We start from the raw sequence: 19,223 nt of genomic DNA on the forward strand, positions 1-19,223 counted from the left end.
TGCACGACTTCAGCAAGCAATGAGAACTGGAGAAAAGGGTCTGCTGCTCTCTTGCATGATCAGAGCTTAGTATGAACGCTCGAGCTCTGGTTGTTTGAAAGCTGGGATTATTCCAGCTGCTTCGTGCTACAACCCCCTTAACCTCATGGCATTTCTTTTTGAAAGACCCCCTCGGCTGTGCCTTTTTGGAGCATGCAAGAGGCAGCAGGAAGGTAGTAATGGCCTCTGAACTCCTTCCCCCCAGAAGCCTTGGGTCCCAAGCCGTTATCAACGGTGACAACGCTATGCAAATTTTCACAAACCTTTTTTCCCCATCTGGCTCTTGTGGGAATCCAGGGCTTCAGGTACTAACTTCTCAGTCGTTTTGTGTCTGGTGGCCTACAGTGGAAAACAAGGGTAAGTGTGTTTGTTGCTTGTTATACAAGCCACTGGCGCCAGCAAGCAAGAACAGAAACCACGGTGCAGAAATGCTGTCAGATGAGCTTCGCTAATTGAATGTTCTTCTATGAAGCCGCTACAGAGATGTAGATTATTAGTGTCTGTGGGGTTAGTGTTTTTTTTAGCTCTGGAATGCTGATGGCCAAAAGGGCTGATGATTACAAAACTGATTGTTAACAAGGACAATGTTACAACTCTAGTAAGAGGACGGAGGAGTTTTTTGCATGCATTTTACCTCCATGCGTTCTTTGGTTTTCATGATCTTGTAACGTTTCTTGATCAATGCTTTCTGATGAACTAACACAAGCACTTACACTACGTGGCCCACGGCAAAAACTACTGATGGGTTCATCATGATCAAAACCAGGATTAATTCTTACAGCGGTCTCAGTGTTGCATCGGCTGAGAGAAGAATCTCTACAAGGCAGAACATGTTTGTTTATGGTAAGGCTTCTTGTTCGCAGCTTTAAAAGGCCAAAATTTGGAAGGGAAATACATTTTTTTAAAGTGAAGGATTGAGCTGCTTACTCCAAATTAAGCTTGCTTTTGTATCTTCTTCGTAACTTAATTATTAAAGTGATGAGAAGAAAAATGAAGCATAATGAGCCAAGTATCACAGCTTTGGAAATGATGGATCGGGTAGGTGCTGGAACGTATTTTGCACAATGCTCTCTTCTGTTTCTATGTACTGAGCATCTAAAATGTGGAGGGGAGAGGGAAGCAAAGAAATATGTAAAAATAAAAGACCAAGGGCAAAGAAAACCGGCATCTGTTCATCAACGCCTTTCAAATACAGGAGAAATCCTGCAAATGAGTGGAAAAAAATAGTTGTCAGATGAAATGAATCACCTCTTCTCAGTTCGTTCTCTGTGTGAAGCAGTATGGTGACATGAGATTAAATCTCTTTATGGTCAATGCAGACAAACATAAAACAACTGGGCAGTCGTGCTCTTTCTAAAATAAGGGGATCAAGTCGGCAGAAACACAATCACACGGAATCTGCAGAATTAGATAACACAGGCTTCTATGCCTAGTGCTTTCCATGGGGCTCGTTCATAGACGAGGAGCCAAATAGTTGGCTGCAAGCAAATGTTGCCACTAGTACCTCTATTCAAAGGAAGAAGAGTATTAACTGAGCATACACAATGCCTGTCGTGATCACTTGTATGTAACAGTACAAATAGCTGTGTAACAAATATGTCATCAGAATGAATGCCACTTGCGTCCAGCAGAAAAGAGCAAGGGTCCAGTAGCACCTTAAAGATTAACCAAATTTCTGGCAGGGTGTGAGCTTTCGTGAGCCACAGCTCACTTCTTCAGATACAGCTAGAATGTGAGTCCATCTATCCTTAAGTAGAGAAGAGTGAATTAGACACACAATGGCAATGTATATGTGTATATGGTTCACATAATCTTCCATCTGGAAACAGTATAGGTTTGAATCGTAATGTTTGCAGCATCACTTCCACATGTCTGCCACCAATCAGAGCTCATTATATGACACTCTATAGACCAGCTCTCAACTTCAGGAAAGTCTACAAAATATTTCACTGTATCTTCTCCCCACCATCACAAAAAAAGTGGTTCACAAGAACGGGGAAACATCTGTTTCAAAGCCTTACACTGTAGAACTGTGTGTACTCTAAGGGGCTATAGGTACATGAGGATATGTGTTCATTTTTAGTCTAATTAATATACTGAGATTTCATTGAGATATGGTTTGTCCATACTGGCCTACCTGAAGATCTGACAGATTACCTGTGTGTATCAGATATGTGAAAAATTACTGGCTAACATTCTTGGTTATTTGCTTTCAAAACAAGTTATCCCTAAATGAAATATCTGAGCTACATTATGGCATAGATGTGGTAATCAAAACTTGATGTTGGGTGGCCTGAATTAGTCAAAAGTATTGTTAAATCCCACTCAATCTTCTACTTTAAGATCACACAAGACACAGTAAAAATCATGTTTAAAACAGTTAGTTACCTACAGACTGCTCCTCTTCCTGGAACTAATTCACATTTTCCACCATTAATACACAGATTTGGCTCAATCTCACACATACTACGGCATGGCTGTCCATCTTTTTTTACATAACCAGGTTTACAAAGACAATCTGCCTCTTTTGTCTTCTCATTCTTTATGCAGTGTGAGAATTCATCACACGCCATGAACTTGCAAGGGTCCGCTTGGTCAGCTGTAATGGGAGGGGAAAAAATCTTTTAAATATGTTCATTGATGCATTGCCACAGTGTAGTTGGCAAAAACCCAAAGCAACTAGCAAAACAAAACAGGATTGCCTCGGCGATACAGCAGAACCACTGTGTCTATTATCAAAGCCTGTCTTGGAAGAAAACAGAATCCCTTTAGTTTGTGCTCACACTCTGTAATGATACATCTTAAACAGCCTGGCTTTCTACTGTTTCTCTAGCTGCAAGTAAGCCATATGTACTCTGGGGTGAACGAAGGGTGGAACTGAATATTACAGAGAGAACTACATGACTGCCCATTTATTTACTGGAACAATTCAATGTGTTAATTTTACCTTTAAAGCTCCGAATACAGTAAGATCAGGTTATTTAAAGAACTCTCAGAACCTGGTGCTGCCCTTGCCTCCTTGGATGTCAATGCACTTTACACCAATGTACCGTTAGACGAAGTACGTACTTACATTATGGATCTGTTCAACACTCATACATCTTTAGTTCCTCCCACACCTTTTTTCATGGATTTACTTGACATTCTTTTTGAACACAATTTCTTTAGATTCAGGGATCACATTTTTTTACAGGTCAAGGGGGTGTCAATGGGGTTGGCATGCGCCCCATCCATAGCTAATATTTTCATGATTCAGTAAGAACACAATTATATTTTTTTCTAACAATCCTTTTAAGCATAAAATTCTCAGTTATGCATGTTGGATTTCTTGAATGGATCAATACTTGTCATGCTCATATTAAGTTTACAGGACGGGCGGATTGTTCTGAAATTCCGTTTCTAGATACCAAGGTTTACATCAGGGCTGACTTGAAGCTGGGAGTACGCCCATATAGGAAGAAAACGGATCGGAATGCCCTTTTACATTATAATTCTTTCCATCCCACTCGTTTGAAGGATAATTTACCCTACGGGCAATTCTTATGGCTAAAGCGAAACTCTACATCTCCTCAGGACTACATACACTCTGCCTCTACACTTAGTGCCAATTTAAGGTCATGGGGTTATCCTGATGTGATCATGAAGGCTAGGAATAGGGCTGATATACAGGAGAGATCTAATCTATTTCACATTTTAAAAAAGACCCAAATACCAGAGTCTTACATCTTCTCTCCAGTTCACTCCCCTTGCTACAGCCATCAAGTAAATAATATACAAACACTGGCATCTAGTTAAATATATCCCCAGGTGTGATTTCCCACCTAGATTTGGTTTAAGAAAGACTACAGCTTTAAGGGACAAACTTGTACACACGGACCTTAGAGACTCTGTTACTATGTCTAAACCAGCAGGGCATTTCAAATGTGGGCATTGTGCGGTCTATGCTTTTTTCCTACCTGTAAAGGAGTTTGACAAAGTCTGCCTTGGAAATGTCGGGATGTGATGTCACCCCATGGGTCAGGAATGACCCGGACCTTTACCTTTTTAAAGGAGTTTGAATGTATAAACACTGGATTCTGCTTTAAATTAAAGAGCTTCACTAATTGCAACTCCAAGAACGTAGTCTATGTCATACGTTGTCCCCACAATTTATTATATATTGGGATGACATGTAGATTTGTCAAATACAGAATTGGAGAGCATTGCTCCACAATAAGGAATAGAGTCATAGAAGCCCCGCTAGTACAACACTATATAGATCGGGGGCATCTGGACAGCGATCTCCAGTTCTTTGTAATATGGCAATTACAATCTAAGAAGTTCATTATGGTTAAATCAGAGAGAATCTTGTTGCAACGGGAGGCAAGATTTATTCACCTTTTGGATACAGTCCCACCTAAAGGCTTGAATGCATCATTAGACTTGACATGGTTTATCTAATTTTCATCTATTAAAATCAGGTTCCCTTTAACAATACCCTCCCGGTTATATTTTTACTTGCCTTCACACTGTGCCCTGTTACACCTGCAATTAATTAGAAGTATAAGTTCTTGCTCTCCACTGGTGGGCATTTAGGATATGAACATACGGGTTCATTGCATTCATTGGGAACTTGCAAGCTTGCGGTCCACAGTAAATTATTAACTTTATCAATTGTATGTATGTTCCTAGCTTTTTCAATTATTACTGCTATCTTATACTGTCTGCTTCAGTAACTGACTCTCTTAGCGGCTTTTCCATGCTACTTAGTTTTGTACAGTTGTATTAATATACTTTGGATGACATCATATTATTCTGTGGTATAGCTGTATTTTTACATGACGGTCTTGATTTATATTTAGTGGCAACCTGAATGAACTTTATATCTGCAATTAGTTTAGTTTATTCTTAACATAGCCTGATATCTTTAAGCTGTTTGTATTATATTGTGGTCATTGATGCTGTGATTTTGCTTTCAATTACTTTGTACAGCACGGTGTCTCTTTATTAACCTCCAGATACTAGCTGCAGATCTCCTGCTATTACAACTGATCTCCAGCCAAAAGAGATCACTTCACGTGGAAAAAATGGCTGATTTGGCAATTGGACTCTATGGCATTGAAGTTTCTCCTCTCTCCAAACCCTGCCCTCCTTAGGCAATCCTACTTCTTGTACTTTTGTATTTTGTATTTTGTTGTTGCATTCCTCATGCCCCTTTTTGTTTTCTCTGTTGTGCTATAGGTTTGTTTCAATATCCCAACAAGGAGTCAGTGTGGACACAAGATCAGCATCTACCAGAAACAGTGGAATTACCCCATGGTATGGAATGTCCTGCCCAGCAGATGCTTGCTTGGCATTAATGTGTGGAAAGCAGAAAATATTCTTGTTCCGCCAGGCCTTTTAATAGAGAGTATCATTTTCAGTTTTAGCCAGCTGCAGTTTTATTGGGCTTAAAGATTGTATTCTGACTGTTTTAAGCATTTTATGTTGTAAACTGAATTAGAAAGAACAGCTACATTCAGCAGATAAGTTAAATAAAAATAAAGGCATTTTAATGTTGCAGCAGATTCCATAGTATATGCTACAGTAGTGCTGCCACAGAGTAAACTCATGTTTGCCTACTTTGTCAACCAGAGTTTCTTTGCCTCAAACTCAATCACATCTGCCACCATTAACACATACAAATCAAGGGTGAACAGAAAAGTGCTAACAAATGAGAATCAGTCTGATGCGGAGAACATAAACACCTCTTCTTCAGCAGCTAGGGTTGCCAACTCTAGGTTGGAAAATTCCTGGAAATTTGGGGGTGGAGCCTGGGGAGGGTCATAAGGGGGGGATAATGCCATAGAATCCATCCTCCAAAGCAGCCATTTTCTCTTGGAGAAATTATTTCTGTAGTCTGGAGGTCCATTGTAATTCTGGGAGATTTGGAGTTTGGCAACCCTATTTAGCACTGGCAAGAAATTAAGGTGTTCCAGTGAATCATAAATTACTGTGAGTTGGTAAAAATGAGGATGGCGATCTAAGATGCTGAACTCCAAAAGCTTTGCACCATTGGGGCCATATTCTGACATTCATCAAGAAATACTAGGGTTCTGTACTGCATTGGCAAGAATTTTTTGGGACTGCTTTGCTCATTATGACAGCTGAAGAATGTTTAAAATAAATACAAGTGAAGCATTTCTATGGAGAACTATGCAGACACATAATATAAGCACCTGAACAAACTGAAAATTATTAATTGGCAACTGAAGAGTATGGTGGAAAGAAGCCCTGATTAGAACCAACCAAATGACACATAACAGTGTGTAAGCTTTTGAGTTCACCTTTTTCAGGATGAATATTACAAAAAAAAAAAAAAGAGATTAAAAATGTGTTAGAAGAGTTTTGGAAAAGGAAAATTCCTCAGGACACAATGGTGAGGCCTGGTCAAGCTTGCACTGGGTCTTAGATGCAGAGCTGCTTCAAATGGTGCTGATTAACCAGCTCTTTGGGCCAGAGGCAATAAATCCATTGAGCTCTACAGGTGTAAACAAATTCCAACCAATGTATCTAATTTCTCTCTTACAAAGATGACTTCTGTTAGCTGAAACTTACTGCAGCCTCTAAGTAGGGTTCCCAGCTCCGGGTTGAGAAATACCTGGAGATTTTGGGGGTGGAGCCTGAGGAGGGCAGGGTTTGGAGAGGGGAGGGACTTCAATGCCATAGAGTCCAATTGCCAATGTGGCCCTTTTCTCCAGGGGAACTGATCTCAGTTGCCTGGAGATCAGTTGTAATAGTGGGAGGTCTCCAGCTACCAACCCTACATCTAAGCCTATGTCTTCCAGGCTACCTTGAGCCATGGCACCTCTTAATTAAATATTGCCTGATTATTTTGGGGAGGTGGAGAGACAGATCAGTATCTGCCAGCATGATCAGGGTTGCTGCACTTGCTGGGCATTCTGGTCTCCCTCCCTTAGACTTGTATCCTAGAAAACATGACTGGTAATTCAATTTTGCAAAGGGTTTTGTACCCTTACCCACACCAGCTTTCTTCATTAGTTTTCCACCAAATATTCATACAAGCAAAATTGTATCCATGATATAACTGTGTGTGACAGCTCTTGCTTGAACCTACAATGTCTTTGCTGATTCAAATCTAATGTGAAACAGTTTACCCAGGAAAAGTGGCACCCACTGCTGTCTGTAGGGTTGCCAACTTCCAGGTGGTGGCTGGAGATCTCCTGCTATTACAACCGATCTCCAGGCAATAGAGATCAGTTCACCAGGAGAAGATGGCCGCTTTGGCAATTGGACTCTATGGCCTTGAAGCCCCTCCCCTCCCCAAACACCACCCTCCTCAGGCTCCACCCCAAAAACCTGCCGCCAGTGGCGAAGAGGGACCTGGGAACCCTAGCTGTCTGCCATGGTGGTGGATAAACACCATGGATTGCTTTTAGGTTTGCCTGGTTCCTCTTTGCTACTGGCAGGAGGTTTTTGGGGTGGAGCCTGAGGAAGGCGGTGTTTGGGGAGGGAAGGGGCTTCAATGCCATAGAGTCCAATTGCCAAAGCGGCCATTTTCTCCAGGTGAACTGATCTCTATCGGCTGGAGATCAGTTGTAATAGCAGGAGATCTCCAGCTACTACCTGGAAATTGGCAACCTCAATTGCTTTTGATTCTCTTCTCTTTTCTTAGTAAGGCAACATTAGTCCTGAGGCTCTGCTGATTTTTTTTAAATCACCACTGTGACTCTCTAAGGGATCTTTTATTGTATGGATGTTGTGATTTTTGCCAAAGTTTTCTGCAACTAATGAACAATATATTCTTTCATATGATGTCTATTAAATATTGTTAGTTGATCACACTCAACTAGCACTATCTTTGGATTTTAAAAATAACAGCAAATATTTCCTTGGTTTTACTATAGCACTGTTTCCACTAGATGGCTCTCATTTTCAAGAATAGGCTTTATTTTAAATTGGCAATTGAATTTTGGGCCTGTAGTTTTTCTGAGCTGATAAATGTGAACATGACAGAAAACTGTAAACTGCTTCTGTTGTGTCTTGTACCAATTATATATCTAGCATTTTGATTTTGCACGTATGTAAAAATGCAAACTTGTCTCTTTAACCTACATATGACAGGACCTGATATCTTCCTACTCATGGGGGAGGGGAAGGAAATGAAACAAACAAGACTATCCTTATATGTGTAAAGCCTTCAAAATCAGTATCACACGTCAGCATTTTGCACTCAGATATCTAATTCTAACAAAAGTAGCTGTCCAAGTTCAAGCATGGAATATAGTGAATAATTAAAATATGAGAATAAGATAAATAAGCTTGATCAGATCCAGGAAGTATTCTTAATCTGTTAAACTACCATTCTTGTTCCGAGATTCCTTAGGATACGATCAATAATTGAGAGCCAATGGGAGCAATACTAAGTATGATTGCTCAGAAGTATGTTCCATTTTATTCAATGGGGCTTGCTTCCAGGAAAAATTTCTTAATATTACAACCAATGTGGTCTAGTGGTCTAAATCATGAGATCTTGTTTACTTTTTCCCCCTTTGGGGGGATTTTTATGCAAATCTGGGGGATGAACGAAGTCCATACAAACATCCCCTACTCTGCATCTGACCCCAGTGTGCTGATTTAATGATGCACACACTGAGGTCCTGGTTCAGAATTATATATAGGATAAGTTCTACACAGATAAGACCAGAGAGTGAGCATCTGGCTTGTCACATGTGACATAGGACTTGCGCAAATGGATGGAACATGGGGGTAGGCTCCCCTTCACCACCTCTAAGCACACATCATGGCAGTGGGAATGTACTCACATGGGCCCTTCTTTTCTGCATTTCACCCCATGTTGAGTCCTGGGGCAAAATACAAACTAGCTCTGAGACCATATAGGGCAACTTTAACAAAACCAAAAAAGCACACTATAGGGTTCAAGGATGGTGGTAGTGAGTGTGTGTGTGTGGTGGTGGTGGTGATAAGAGCAGAACAATGAAACGAGAGTTGACTTTGTAGGTAAGTGGAAATGCACGGGCAGTGTGGGTATCCAGTTATGCATTCAAACTTAGTAACTGCCAGAGACCAGCCTGCAGGAGGAACGTGTAGGAGATATCTTCTACTGAAGATGTGTCTGTTAGTTCAAGTTTCTTGGATGTGCTACTGAGTGCCCTGCCAAGGTAGCTAGATGTAGGCACAATCCATTCTCACCTTTTTGTCTGATTTTTATGTGCCAAACTTTCAGAAGCATGCAAAAGCTCACAGTATGATCAACGTTTTCCCTCTACATAGGATAAGGACATTTAAGCCCTAACCTGTGTATCTCTTATTCAATTCAAAACTCTGAGCTATAGAAAGTTAAACAGAAGGGACTTTCAGGACTGTTGCCAAGACAACATTTTTAGTTATGGTGTTGGTAATATCAGCAGAGTCATGACAGTGTCAAGTCAACCTGCTCTGGCGGTGTCTTTCAGCTGAACACGATGCACAAGTGCCTCTGATCTGTGAAAGAATGACAAATTTGTGGATGAGCAGATTGTGTTTTTTCTTTGCTTGCCATAAACAGGTACCATGAGGGACTTGAAGTCAAAGTGCCAGTGACTACATGGACGCACACATGCGGGCCATTCATACAGGGCTGTTTCCCTGCCGTCACCCCCGCCGACTGCTCTGGGGTTTATTCTTGATTATGCATGACTTTTCTGCCCATCAGAGGTCACCTCGCTCTCCCTGCGCGTTTTGCCCATGTTTTCCAGATTTTGGCTAAAACAGCATCTGGAAAACAAGGACAAAATGCGTGGGGAGAGCGAGGTGACTTCTGACACGTGGAAAAGGCATGCATAATCAAAAGGCCCCAGAATATTCAGTGGGGGTGACAGCGGGGAAAAGTCCCTGCATAAAAGGCCAATGTCCGCTGAGTTAGTTCCCATTACCTAGTAGCCATGCCTTCTTTGATGTTTATCAATGTTAATCTTTCAACTTATATGCAGAATCACTGTGTTGCCTTAATCGGGCTGCCACTCTCTTTGCCCTTCCTTCTTGTTGCTGTTTTTATTCCCTAGGGGCTGGCAGTTCTCCAGCCTTAAAAACCGAAACTCGACTCCCTACTCTATTCAAGCAGATAATCTCTAGTTAATATGTGCTTATTTCACAGCAGGGAGTGAGTTGTCCCATTATGTGATGTTCCTGAAGGGTGACTTGCAAAAGGAGGAAGAAATGCCTGGCGAACTAATTATTTCACTGCTTTGTAGGAGGGGTGGCCAAATGAACAGATGCTCTTCGGTACTGCATGTGTTATAGGAAATGTGCAAAATTATCAAGATCAGCCTATTCAGAAAGCTATCAGCATGAAGAACACAACCTACTTTGGACAGTGAGATTTAGGCTGCATTGGCAGTAGGCAACAAGCTGGAGTTTCCTCCACATGCCACATCCTGGGTAGAGTTGATAATTAGCATTCGATTTTCAGAGCTGGTCGTAGGAAGTAAGTTCATCAGATGCAATGGTGCACATAATGTTTAAGCAGCTGGTGGAAAAGACACATTCTACTTCTTCAGGACTAGATCTACTGGCAGGAAAGTCCTCCATGAGGATCTACTGCCAATGAAAAACTACAGGAAACCAGGTTCAGTCAACCAGGCTGGAGTAATCACAGACATCAGATCTACTCAGGAGTAAGCACCACAGCCTACTTTCTCATTGGCCAGGGTGGGCTGATTATTCATGAACTGGTAGGGTTGCCAGGTAGCTTGGAATGGCAGGCAACGCAATCCCGTCACTTCCAGTTTACTTCTGGAAGCGCCACAGCATGATGGGATGATTTACCACTCAAATGGGGGTTTGAGTGGTAAATCAACCTCTTTGGCTGTGGCACTTCTGGAAGTAAACCAGAAGTGACGGGACTGCGCCACTCGTGGCTGTGGGCATGCAACCCCCACCCCCAAAATCTCCTACTAGAGAAGAGGGGGGACCTTTGAACTGTACAAAATCCTTAAGAAATGTCACTAACTTCAAAAGACTTATTAAAAAATAAGGCATTTCTGGATTATGATCTATCATCTTTTCCAATATAAAGAGTATATTGTTCAGTTAGTTAAAATTTTTTGTTTGCTTCTGTTTTCCTGCTTCACAATTAACATTTCCTACTTGAGTATAAATGCAATCAAAACCAAGTGCCTTATCAGCTTAGAATAATAAATGCAAGTTGGCATTGCTGCTTTTCTTGGCAACCTGCCATTTCCCCCAATTTGCTGACTGTTGCTGATAGAATCTGCAATTGAAACACCCATGCTTTTTCAACTACAACAAGCTGAATGTGCTTAAGTTTCCACATGTAAATACAAAGGAGGGGCCATGTCCATGACTGAGAGATATCTCTAGGGTATTTATACCAGGGGTGCATTTCAAACATAAGGCCCAGGGGCTGCATCCAGCTCTCCGAGGGGACTGACGTGGCCAGTAGGTGCCAGCAGGTGCCAGCACCTTAGCTGTCCTGGGTGTTGCCACCATACTGATCACTTTCTGAAGATCAGCTTCCTGCTCTTTCATCCTGAGCAAACATGTGGGTCTCCCTTCCTTTTCACACAGGAACCCTTGCTCAGGATGAGACAGCAGCTTGCTATACCTTTGCTTTCTGAGCCTGAGCCAGTGACTGGCATGGTGGCAGCACTGGGCTGGATGGGGACAGGTGAGCTGTCAGCTACCCCTGTCACCAGAACCATGACAGCTGGGAACAGGCTCAATAGTTCAGTGAAGCAACTCCCACACAGCTCCCTGTATGCTTCCTCTTGGCCTTCTTTTCCCCACTTATCTGTACTACTAGCATCAGCCACTTTCTCCAGCTGCTGCTGAAGTCTGGGCCTGTCTACTTTTATAGATTCGGGTGTGATGGGAGAAGAATCTGTGGCTGAAATTTGGAAATGGAAAAAGAACTCTAAAATAACTAAGCTTGTAGCCGTGAAGTTGTCTACTCCTCAAAAAGGTCACTTGCCTATGCACATTCTGAAGGAAAAGTTTGCCCTACTCCCTAGTGCATAATTATAAACCAGCAATGTAGTCCTGGACAGAAGAAAGATGCAAAGACCCACACAGTTGAGCATGGAAAGATGAAAGAACACAGCCATGGCGCAAGTACTTCTGTTGCTAAATGGTTGTGCTAGGTCAATTCTAATCAGTTAAATTAGTATTTATATTAATATCTTCATTAAATATTAATTATTATCAATAAGAATTAATATTAATTTAATTGGCATTGGTAAAATTAGTGCTTTTTTGCATTTTGATCATTTATGTTGCACGTGGTCTAACAATTTATACTTATATCAGTTTCAGCCCTCATAGCCAATATGTTCAATATGTTCACCGCTGCAGAGACAACTGAAATCATATCCCCACCCCCGGTCCCATTTTTACATCACCTGGCTCAATATCAAGTGAATAACTGTCGATTTCAAGATTAAGGCGCTGAGCAGCAGCATCACAAAAGTCCTCCAGTACGCAGTGGATGGCCTCTGTGATGTTGTATGGCACGGACTTGGCAAACTTCATTTTGCTGTTGACAATCACACTTCCATTGCGGAAGTTCAATATTTCCAGTTGCTTAAATCCCGTAAGGTTGGACTGGAGGTAGGGAAGCAGCTGCAAAGAAGAAAAGAAAGGGGTGTGCGTGTGTGGGAAAGAAGCAGTTTTACACCAGGTCCTCTGTTCAGGCCCACATTCATTCCACTTAAATTCACTTTTCATTTTCAGGACCATAAATCAACCACCCTGTTTCTCTGACTTTATTAGCAGGCCTTACACCTGCTACCAGGTTACGTTTCTTGGTTAGATCTTTCTCAATAACCTGTTAAGATAGATGGAGTGCAGTTTTCCTGCTAATTAAATCCACGAACCGCAATCCAGTTAAAAAGAAATCAATGGGACTTAAGCAAACCTCAATGCAGAGAGCAGCTACAGCAGTGATGGCGAACCTTTTAGAGACCGAGTGCCCAAACTGCAACCCAAAACCCACTTATTTATCGCAAAGTGCCAACACAGCTAGAAGTCCACATGGGGCTAGGGGTTGCCAGGTCCCTCTTTGCCACCTGCGGGAAGTTTTTGGGGCGGAGCCTGAGGATGGTGGGGTTTGGGGAGGGACTTCAATGCCATAGAGTCCAATTGCCAATGCGGCCATTTTCTCCAGGTGAACTGAAAGAGGTTGGCAACCCTGCATGGGCGGCTGAGCGGGGGAAGGAAAGCAGCTGGTGCATAGCCCCACCCCTTCAGTTTGGTTCTTTTTCCAACTGTTATCTTCATACGAATTTAAAAAGACTGTTATGCGGGGGGGGGGGGCTGATGGTGGGGACAGCCCTCTGCATGTGCTCAGAGGCACCTTCGGTTGCATGAACAAGCAGAGTGGAAACCCGAGCTTAGCGAAGGGCTTGGCTCCAGCACAAACTCCAGGCGGGCCCCCATTTGGCCCTCACCACCAACCCCCTGCGCTGCAGTCACCAACCAGCCCGCCGCAGACGGCCGCCCAGGCATCCCACTCCTGGTCCAGCCCCGTCCCGGCTCTGCCTCTTCCAGTCCTCGGAAGAAGGCTCGTCGTTGTCTTCACTTCCGGAGCGCGCAGCCGGCGACTGCGGAGAAGGCACTGGGAAGGATCCCGGCGCTTCCCGGAGGAGCTGGGAAGGTACCGCTGGTCCCCAGCCTCCTCAGCCGGGAGAATGAACTCAGGCAAACTCTGTGCTGGGGTGACAGCTCACGTGCCCTCAGAGAGGGCTCTGAGTGCCACCTCTGGCATGCATGCCATAGGTTCGCCACCACTGAGCTAGAGGGTACAATCCAGTCATACAGCTCTCGGGGTTCAAGTCGACCTAGCTGGTGTTGATAATGGGAGGGGTAACAAGAGACCCCCATGCAGATCCAACTGTCCTAGCCTATAAAAAGTATATCTGAGCCTCTGTTCTACAGTCAACTGGTTTTTATGTTCTTCCCAACTAAGGAAACATCACCATTCAATGTAACATGATTTAAATCCACTTATTTTCAAAAGTTCTTGTCAGGTTGCATTAAGGTATAATTTAACTGGCCTGCTGTTGCACAGAACAATAGTACCACTATATCCAGTGAGAAATCTGTGTATATTACCTTATTCTTTGAGAACTAGGGACACTTTCCCCTAGAGCTCATTGTAAATCTAGTGTAACAATTCAGTGCTTAGCTGTCATCGGTGATACCCTATACTTAAAAGAGAGGGGAAATGATGATCATGCCATATCGGTTGCAAAAATCCAACGGACTTCAATGACTTCTTCCTTGATGGTGGACAGTCTACCTTTCTTACAGGCCCCAGTCAGCACCACCACCATGGAATAGGCAAAAGTGGAGAATCTCTCCCCCCCCAAATATGGTAGAACCCAACAATACTAATAGGGAAGGAATGAATGTGCAAGAAGGAGACAGGGAGTATCAGAAGAGAGCAAGCACAGCCTTCCACTGAAGCACTCCAGCTGCCACGGCTTACTCCTTCCGACACTGCAATGGATGCTTCTCCAGTCTCCTCAGCCTTCTGAGTTAGCTCTGGCAGGCTGAGAAGGACAATGGACTGCCAGGTCCTTCTTCGCCACCGGCAGGAGGTTTTTGGGGCAGAGCCTGAGGAGGGCGGGGTTTGGGGAGAGGCTTCAATGCCATAGAGTCCAATTGCCAAAGTGGCCATTTCCTCCAGGTGAACTGATCTCTATTGCCTGGAAATAAATTGTAAAAGAAGGAGATCTACAGCTAGTACCTGGAGGCTGGCAACTGTAACAATGGTCAAGGAGTGGAGACTGGGAAGGATGGGATTTGGGGAGGGGAGGAACCTCAGCAGCATATAATGGCACCGAGTCCACCATCCAAAGCAGCCATTTTCTCCAGGGGAACTGATTTTGATTGTCTGGAGATGAACTGTAATAATGGGAGATCTCCAGGTACCACCTGGAGGTTGGCAACTCTAGAAACCATGCACCGTGCAACAGTCTCATGGGTGAATTCTTTGTCTGCTTGCATTAGAATTGCCAGGTCCCCCCCCCCCCGGCTACTGGCTAGGGATGGGGGGTAGGGATGTCAGATCCAGGTTGGGAAACTCTGGGAGGTTTGGGGATGGAACCTGGGGAGGACAGGGACCTCAGTAGGGCCCAATGCCACAGGGCATCAATTTTCTCCAGGGGAACTGATCTCTGTAGTCTGGAGATGAGATCTCTGTAATGCCGGGGGATCCCCAGCTCCCATCTGGAGGCTGGCATCCCTAGCTAGCATCCATCATCACATTTAAACCAGGCCTTACTAGGAGTGCAATGGCTCAAGTGGGAGGAAGAGGGATTCTGTGTTTGTGTTAGAGAGACTGGGGATGTGGCTCTGTGGCAGAGTGTCTCCTTGGCATGCAGAAGGTCCCAGGCTCAATCCCCAGCATCTCCAGTTCATAGGGTTGCCAACCTCCAGGTACTAGCTGGAGATCGCCTGCTATTACAACCGATCTCCAGGCAATAGAGATCACCTGGAGAAAATGGTCGCTTTGGCAATTGGACTCTATGGCATTGAAGTCCCTCCACTCCCCAAACCCTGCTCTCCTCAGGCTCCAACCCCAAAAAAGTCCCGCTGGTGGTGAAGAGGGACCTGGCAACCCTACCAGTTCGATGGCTTAGGTCATAGGTGTTGTGAAGGACCTCAGCTTGAAACCCTGGACAGCCGCTGCCAGTCTGAGTAGACAATATTAATTTGGATGGGTCAATGGTCTTATTCAGTATAAGACAGCTTCCCATGTTCATCAGAGTGATGCTGGCTCTTCTCTTCATGTGTGCAAAAAAGGCTTCATTTCTCCCCCCTCCCTGGGGGCTACTTGAGAATCAATACCACCCTCTATGGAGGGAGGAATGCAGCAATGGGTGTCTGCTCATCTCTGTCATACTGGACTTTTGTATGTGCTACAGATGATCTTTTGGGTTGCAGGCCTAATATGACCAAGAGACATACACCAAACTGGCATTTTTAAAAAATCAACTATAGAAAACTTGCTCAAGTCTGGCAGCTCTGTGCCAGCAGGGGGCACTTGTGTACTTGCCCTCAGACTGAGAGGGAAGGAGGTTTCTGTCACCTTGGTTCTTCACCTTTCTCCTGACCTTGCTCAACTCAACTTCAGGAGTCAGTGTGTCCTCCATGACCTATTGCCCTCTGCCTTATGAAGGACCTGGCTCGTCCCAGGGCTAGCCCCTCTGGAGACTCCATCTCCTGGAACTCCCATGGGGTCTGAGTAATTCCTATGGGAAGCTGCTGCTGTCCTCACATCCCAGCTGACTCATATCCTTGTTTCTCCACCCATGGCTCCAGGCTGCATCCCAGCTGCTCATTACGAAGCGGGCTGCTAAGGGGCCAGTCCCTATCAAGAGGTGGAGCAGTAGGGTCTGCCTTAAAGGAGCCACATGTGATGCTGCTTTGGCTCATGGACACTGAAAGTAGGTCCGTGGCTACCCTCCGAGTCGGGGAGCCTGGGGGTTGTCCAGGACCCCGACAACAATGCATAGTACAGGCCTAACACCCTGGACTTAACATTTGCACAAAGATCCATGCTCAGATTGTCTGTGTGACATCCACATAACACCAACTTTGCATTTGTGACACTATGGCACTTTTCACACATGCCGAATAATGCACTTTCAATCCACTTTCAATGCACTTTGCAGCTGGATTTTACTGTGTGATTGAAAGTGCATTATTCAGCATGTGTGAAAGTGCCCTATGCTGATGCAACACTCAGTCTGTGCAATTTAATCCTAAAAATGTACTTGCTGATATACCAAGCCTCAGCTTCAAATTGCAAGATCCACCCCCCAATTGGATTTCATATATTGCTTACTGGGCATATTCTCCATAATTTATTACTGCATATGTTTCCACAACAGCGGACTGGGCTATACCCTTTTGCTTATGATATTTCATTGCTTATGATATTGCTTGCCTACCTAATTTGGCTAGTGCTGCAGTCCAGCATGCATCTCCATGAGAATTAGCCCTTCTGAATACAGCGGGGCTTACAACCAAATAGATCTCATGCATAAGACTGCATCAAATAACAGGAACACGTGCCAGTTTTGTTCCCAAAGTGCTTTGTGAAATCAGCCTCCGTTTTTAACTTGAACAGCAATAACAGTAAGAAATTAGTTATAGAGTGAGAAAAATATCTCCATAAGCATCTGCCCATGAATACTGAGGTATGAAGAAACAACAGTCACCTACCAGCTGCATGAATTGCTGTTCAAGCGCTTTGTATTCTGCTGAACTTCGATTGAAGAGGTCATCAGAAAAATGCATGTTGGTTACCCTCAAGCTAAAGAACACCACTAGCTCCTTGCCTTTGGCTGCAGTTGTCACGGAGGTTGTTGTTACAAACTTCTGTGGAGGCGTTGGGGTCGTTTCTGCAGGTGGGGTTGCTGGCAAGACATAATAGCCGCTGCCATCCTCCATTTCCCCACTTGTTCCTGGGCTCATCATGTCAATAATATCTGAGTCAGTGGCAATACCATGCACCCCCCATTCAAATATAGTTGGGATAGCTGTTGCTTCCCGTGAAGAGGTGGTTGCTTCAAAAGACTCGTCAATAACAATGGAGGGGCCACCAGCAGTTGCTTCTGGCAATAACACAATCTGGTCTGTGGGCACCAAAATATCTTCTTCAGGAAGAGAGGTAGGAAGACTAAGAGAATCAATGAAATATGGCATAGTACTCAGTGTGGCTGAAATGTCATCACCCGAATACTCCAGTTCCACTGTAATCTTTTTATCTAAAAAAGAAACAAAGTTAATGCTGACCAATAACATACAAATATGTACACGCATAACAAGGCTTGTTCATATATCTGGAAAAGTCTGTATTCTCCCCTTAACCTTCCAGATAAAGAAGTGCTTTGATCAGACCACTGATCTGCTAAACACCAAACTGCCTATTTTGAGGGATATCAATAGAGTTGCCAACCTCCAAGTGATGGCTGGAGATCTCCAGCTATTTCAGCTGATCTCCAGCTGATAGAGATCAGCTCCCCTGGAGAAAATGGCTGCTTTGGCAATTGGACTCTATGGCAATGAAGTCCCTCCCCTCTCCAAACCTCGCCCTCCTCAGGCTCCACCCCCCAAATTTCCAGGTATTTCCCAACCCAGACCTGGCTACTCTAGGCATCAATCACAAAGCTATTGACCATCTTCTTACACACACACCACAAAACCCTGGATCCAGAGGGCCAATAAGTAAGGGTTTGCATAACATATACAAATTGAAAGGATGCAAAAACTGATATGGGGATGCTGATGATTGCTAATGAGAATTGAAAAAAATACCTGGCAGAAGATTTGCTATAATTGAGCCTGGCCTTGGCTGAGGAGGGTGGGCAAGAAATATTATAAATAAATAAATCACGAAATGCAGAGGCAGAACCACTTTAGCATAGTTTGCTAATAATTTAAATAACTTTGTCTAGTTCTTAGCCATTATGATAGCTACTATATGGCTATACTAACAGTAATATTAACTCTGCACGATTACTTTGGCAATCTGAGTATTATCTTGGACCATTGGCCTCCTTGTGTCTTTATCTATTTTGTCGAAATGAGCAAAGAGATTAAGGTATTATGTGCAGAAAAATGAATCCTTAATCCTCATGAGTCTGAAATTTCCGAATCTGCAAATATATATACACAAAGAAAGCTAAATAGAAGGGAATTAGGAACACAGAGTAAAGGAAAAGGGATGGAGATTGTTATTACAAAAGTAATCCTCTTTCTGAGTGACATTATTGAACCCTACAAGATAGAATCACAACGTTTACTGCTGAGAATGTTCATTTAATTACGATTACCCTCTAATAAGCAATCAAATTTGATTAACAGGGCTACTTTTTAGAGGTGTGCAATTTGCGAAAATGGGATTACAGAGAGTTACCTTTGAACTTAATACTGCAAAATTAAAACGGAATCCCCCCCATGTTTTCCATACAAACATCTATCTACTTTTTATTGTTTTTAAATTCACCAGTTCATTATTGGTTTTATAATTTGCCGGTATTTTGGCATGAAATCTGCAAACTACAAGGTAGGTTTTTTTTTATTACATATCAGGGTTGGATCCAACATCCTGCAAACACAGCTGTGCTCAGGGAACTCTGTAAGCCACCGTGCCCCAGGAAACAGGGTGCCTGCCC

At 43.5% G+C, this 19,223-nt stretch overlaps 1 protein-coding gene across 1 annotated transcript in view; it reads right to left on the minus strand.

Moving 5' to 3' along the window:
* Positions 1-562: 562 nt before the first annotated feature.
* Positions 563-19,223, minus strand: part of IMPG1 (interphotoreceptor matrix proteoglycan 1) — a 124,790-nt gene continuing 106,129 nt past the window's right edge. Inside the window, exons 13-17 of the mRNA XM_056856342.1 lie at positions 17,269-17,813; positions 12,438-12,657; positions 2,428-2,638; positions 967-1,134; positions 563-855 (exon numbers count right to left, since the gene is read on the minus strand). Of these exons, the coding sequence (XP_056712320.1) occupies positions 627-855; positions 967-1,134; positions 2,428-2,638; positions 12,438-12,657; positions 17,269-17,813 (1,373 nt within the window). The 3' untranslated portion in view covers positions 563-626. The remainder of the gene's footprint in view (positions 856-966; positions 1,135-2,427; positions 2,639-12,437; positions 12,658-17,268; positions 17,814-19,223) is intronic.

The sequence above is a fragment of the Euleptes europaea genome, chromosome 10 (genome assembly GCF_029931775.1).
Source record: "Euleptes europaea isolate rEulEur1 chromosome 10, rEulEur1.hap1, whole genome shotgun sequence".
NCBI classification, from domain to species: Eukaryota; Metazoa; Chordata; class Lepidosauria; order Squamata; family Sphaerodactylidae; genus Euleptes; species Euleptes europaea.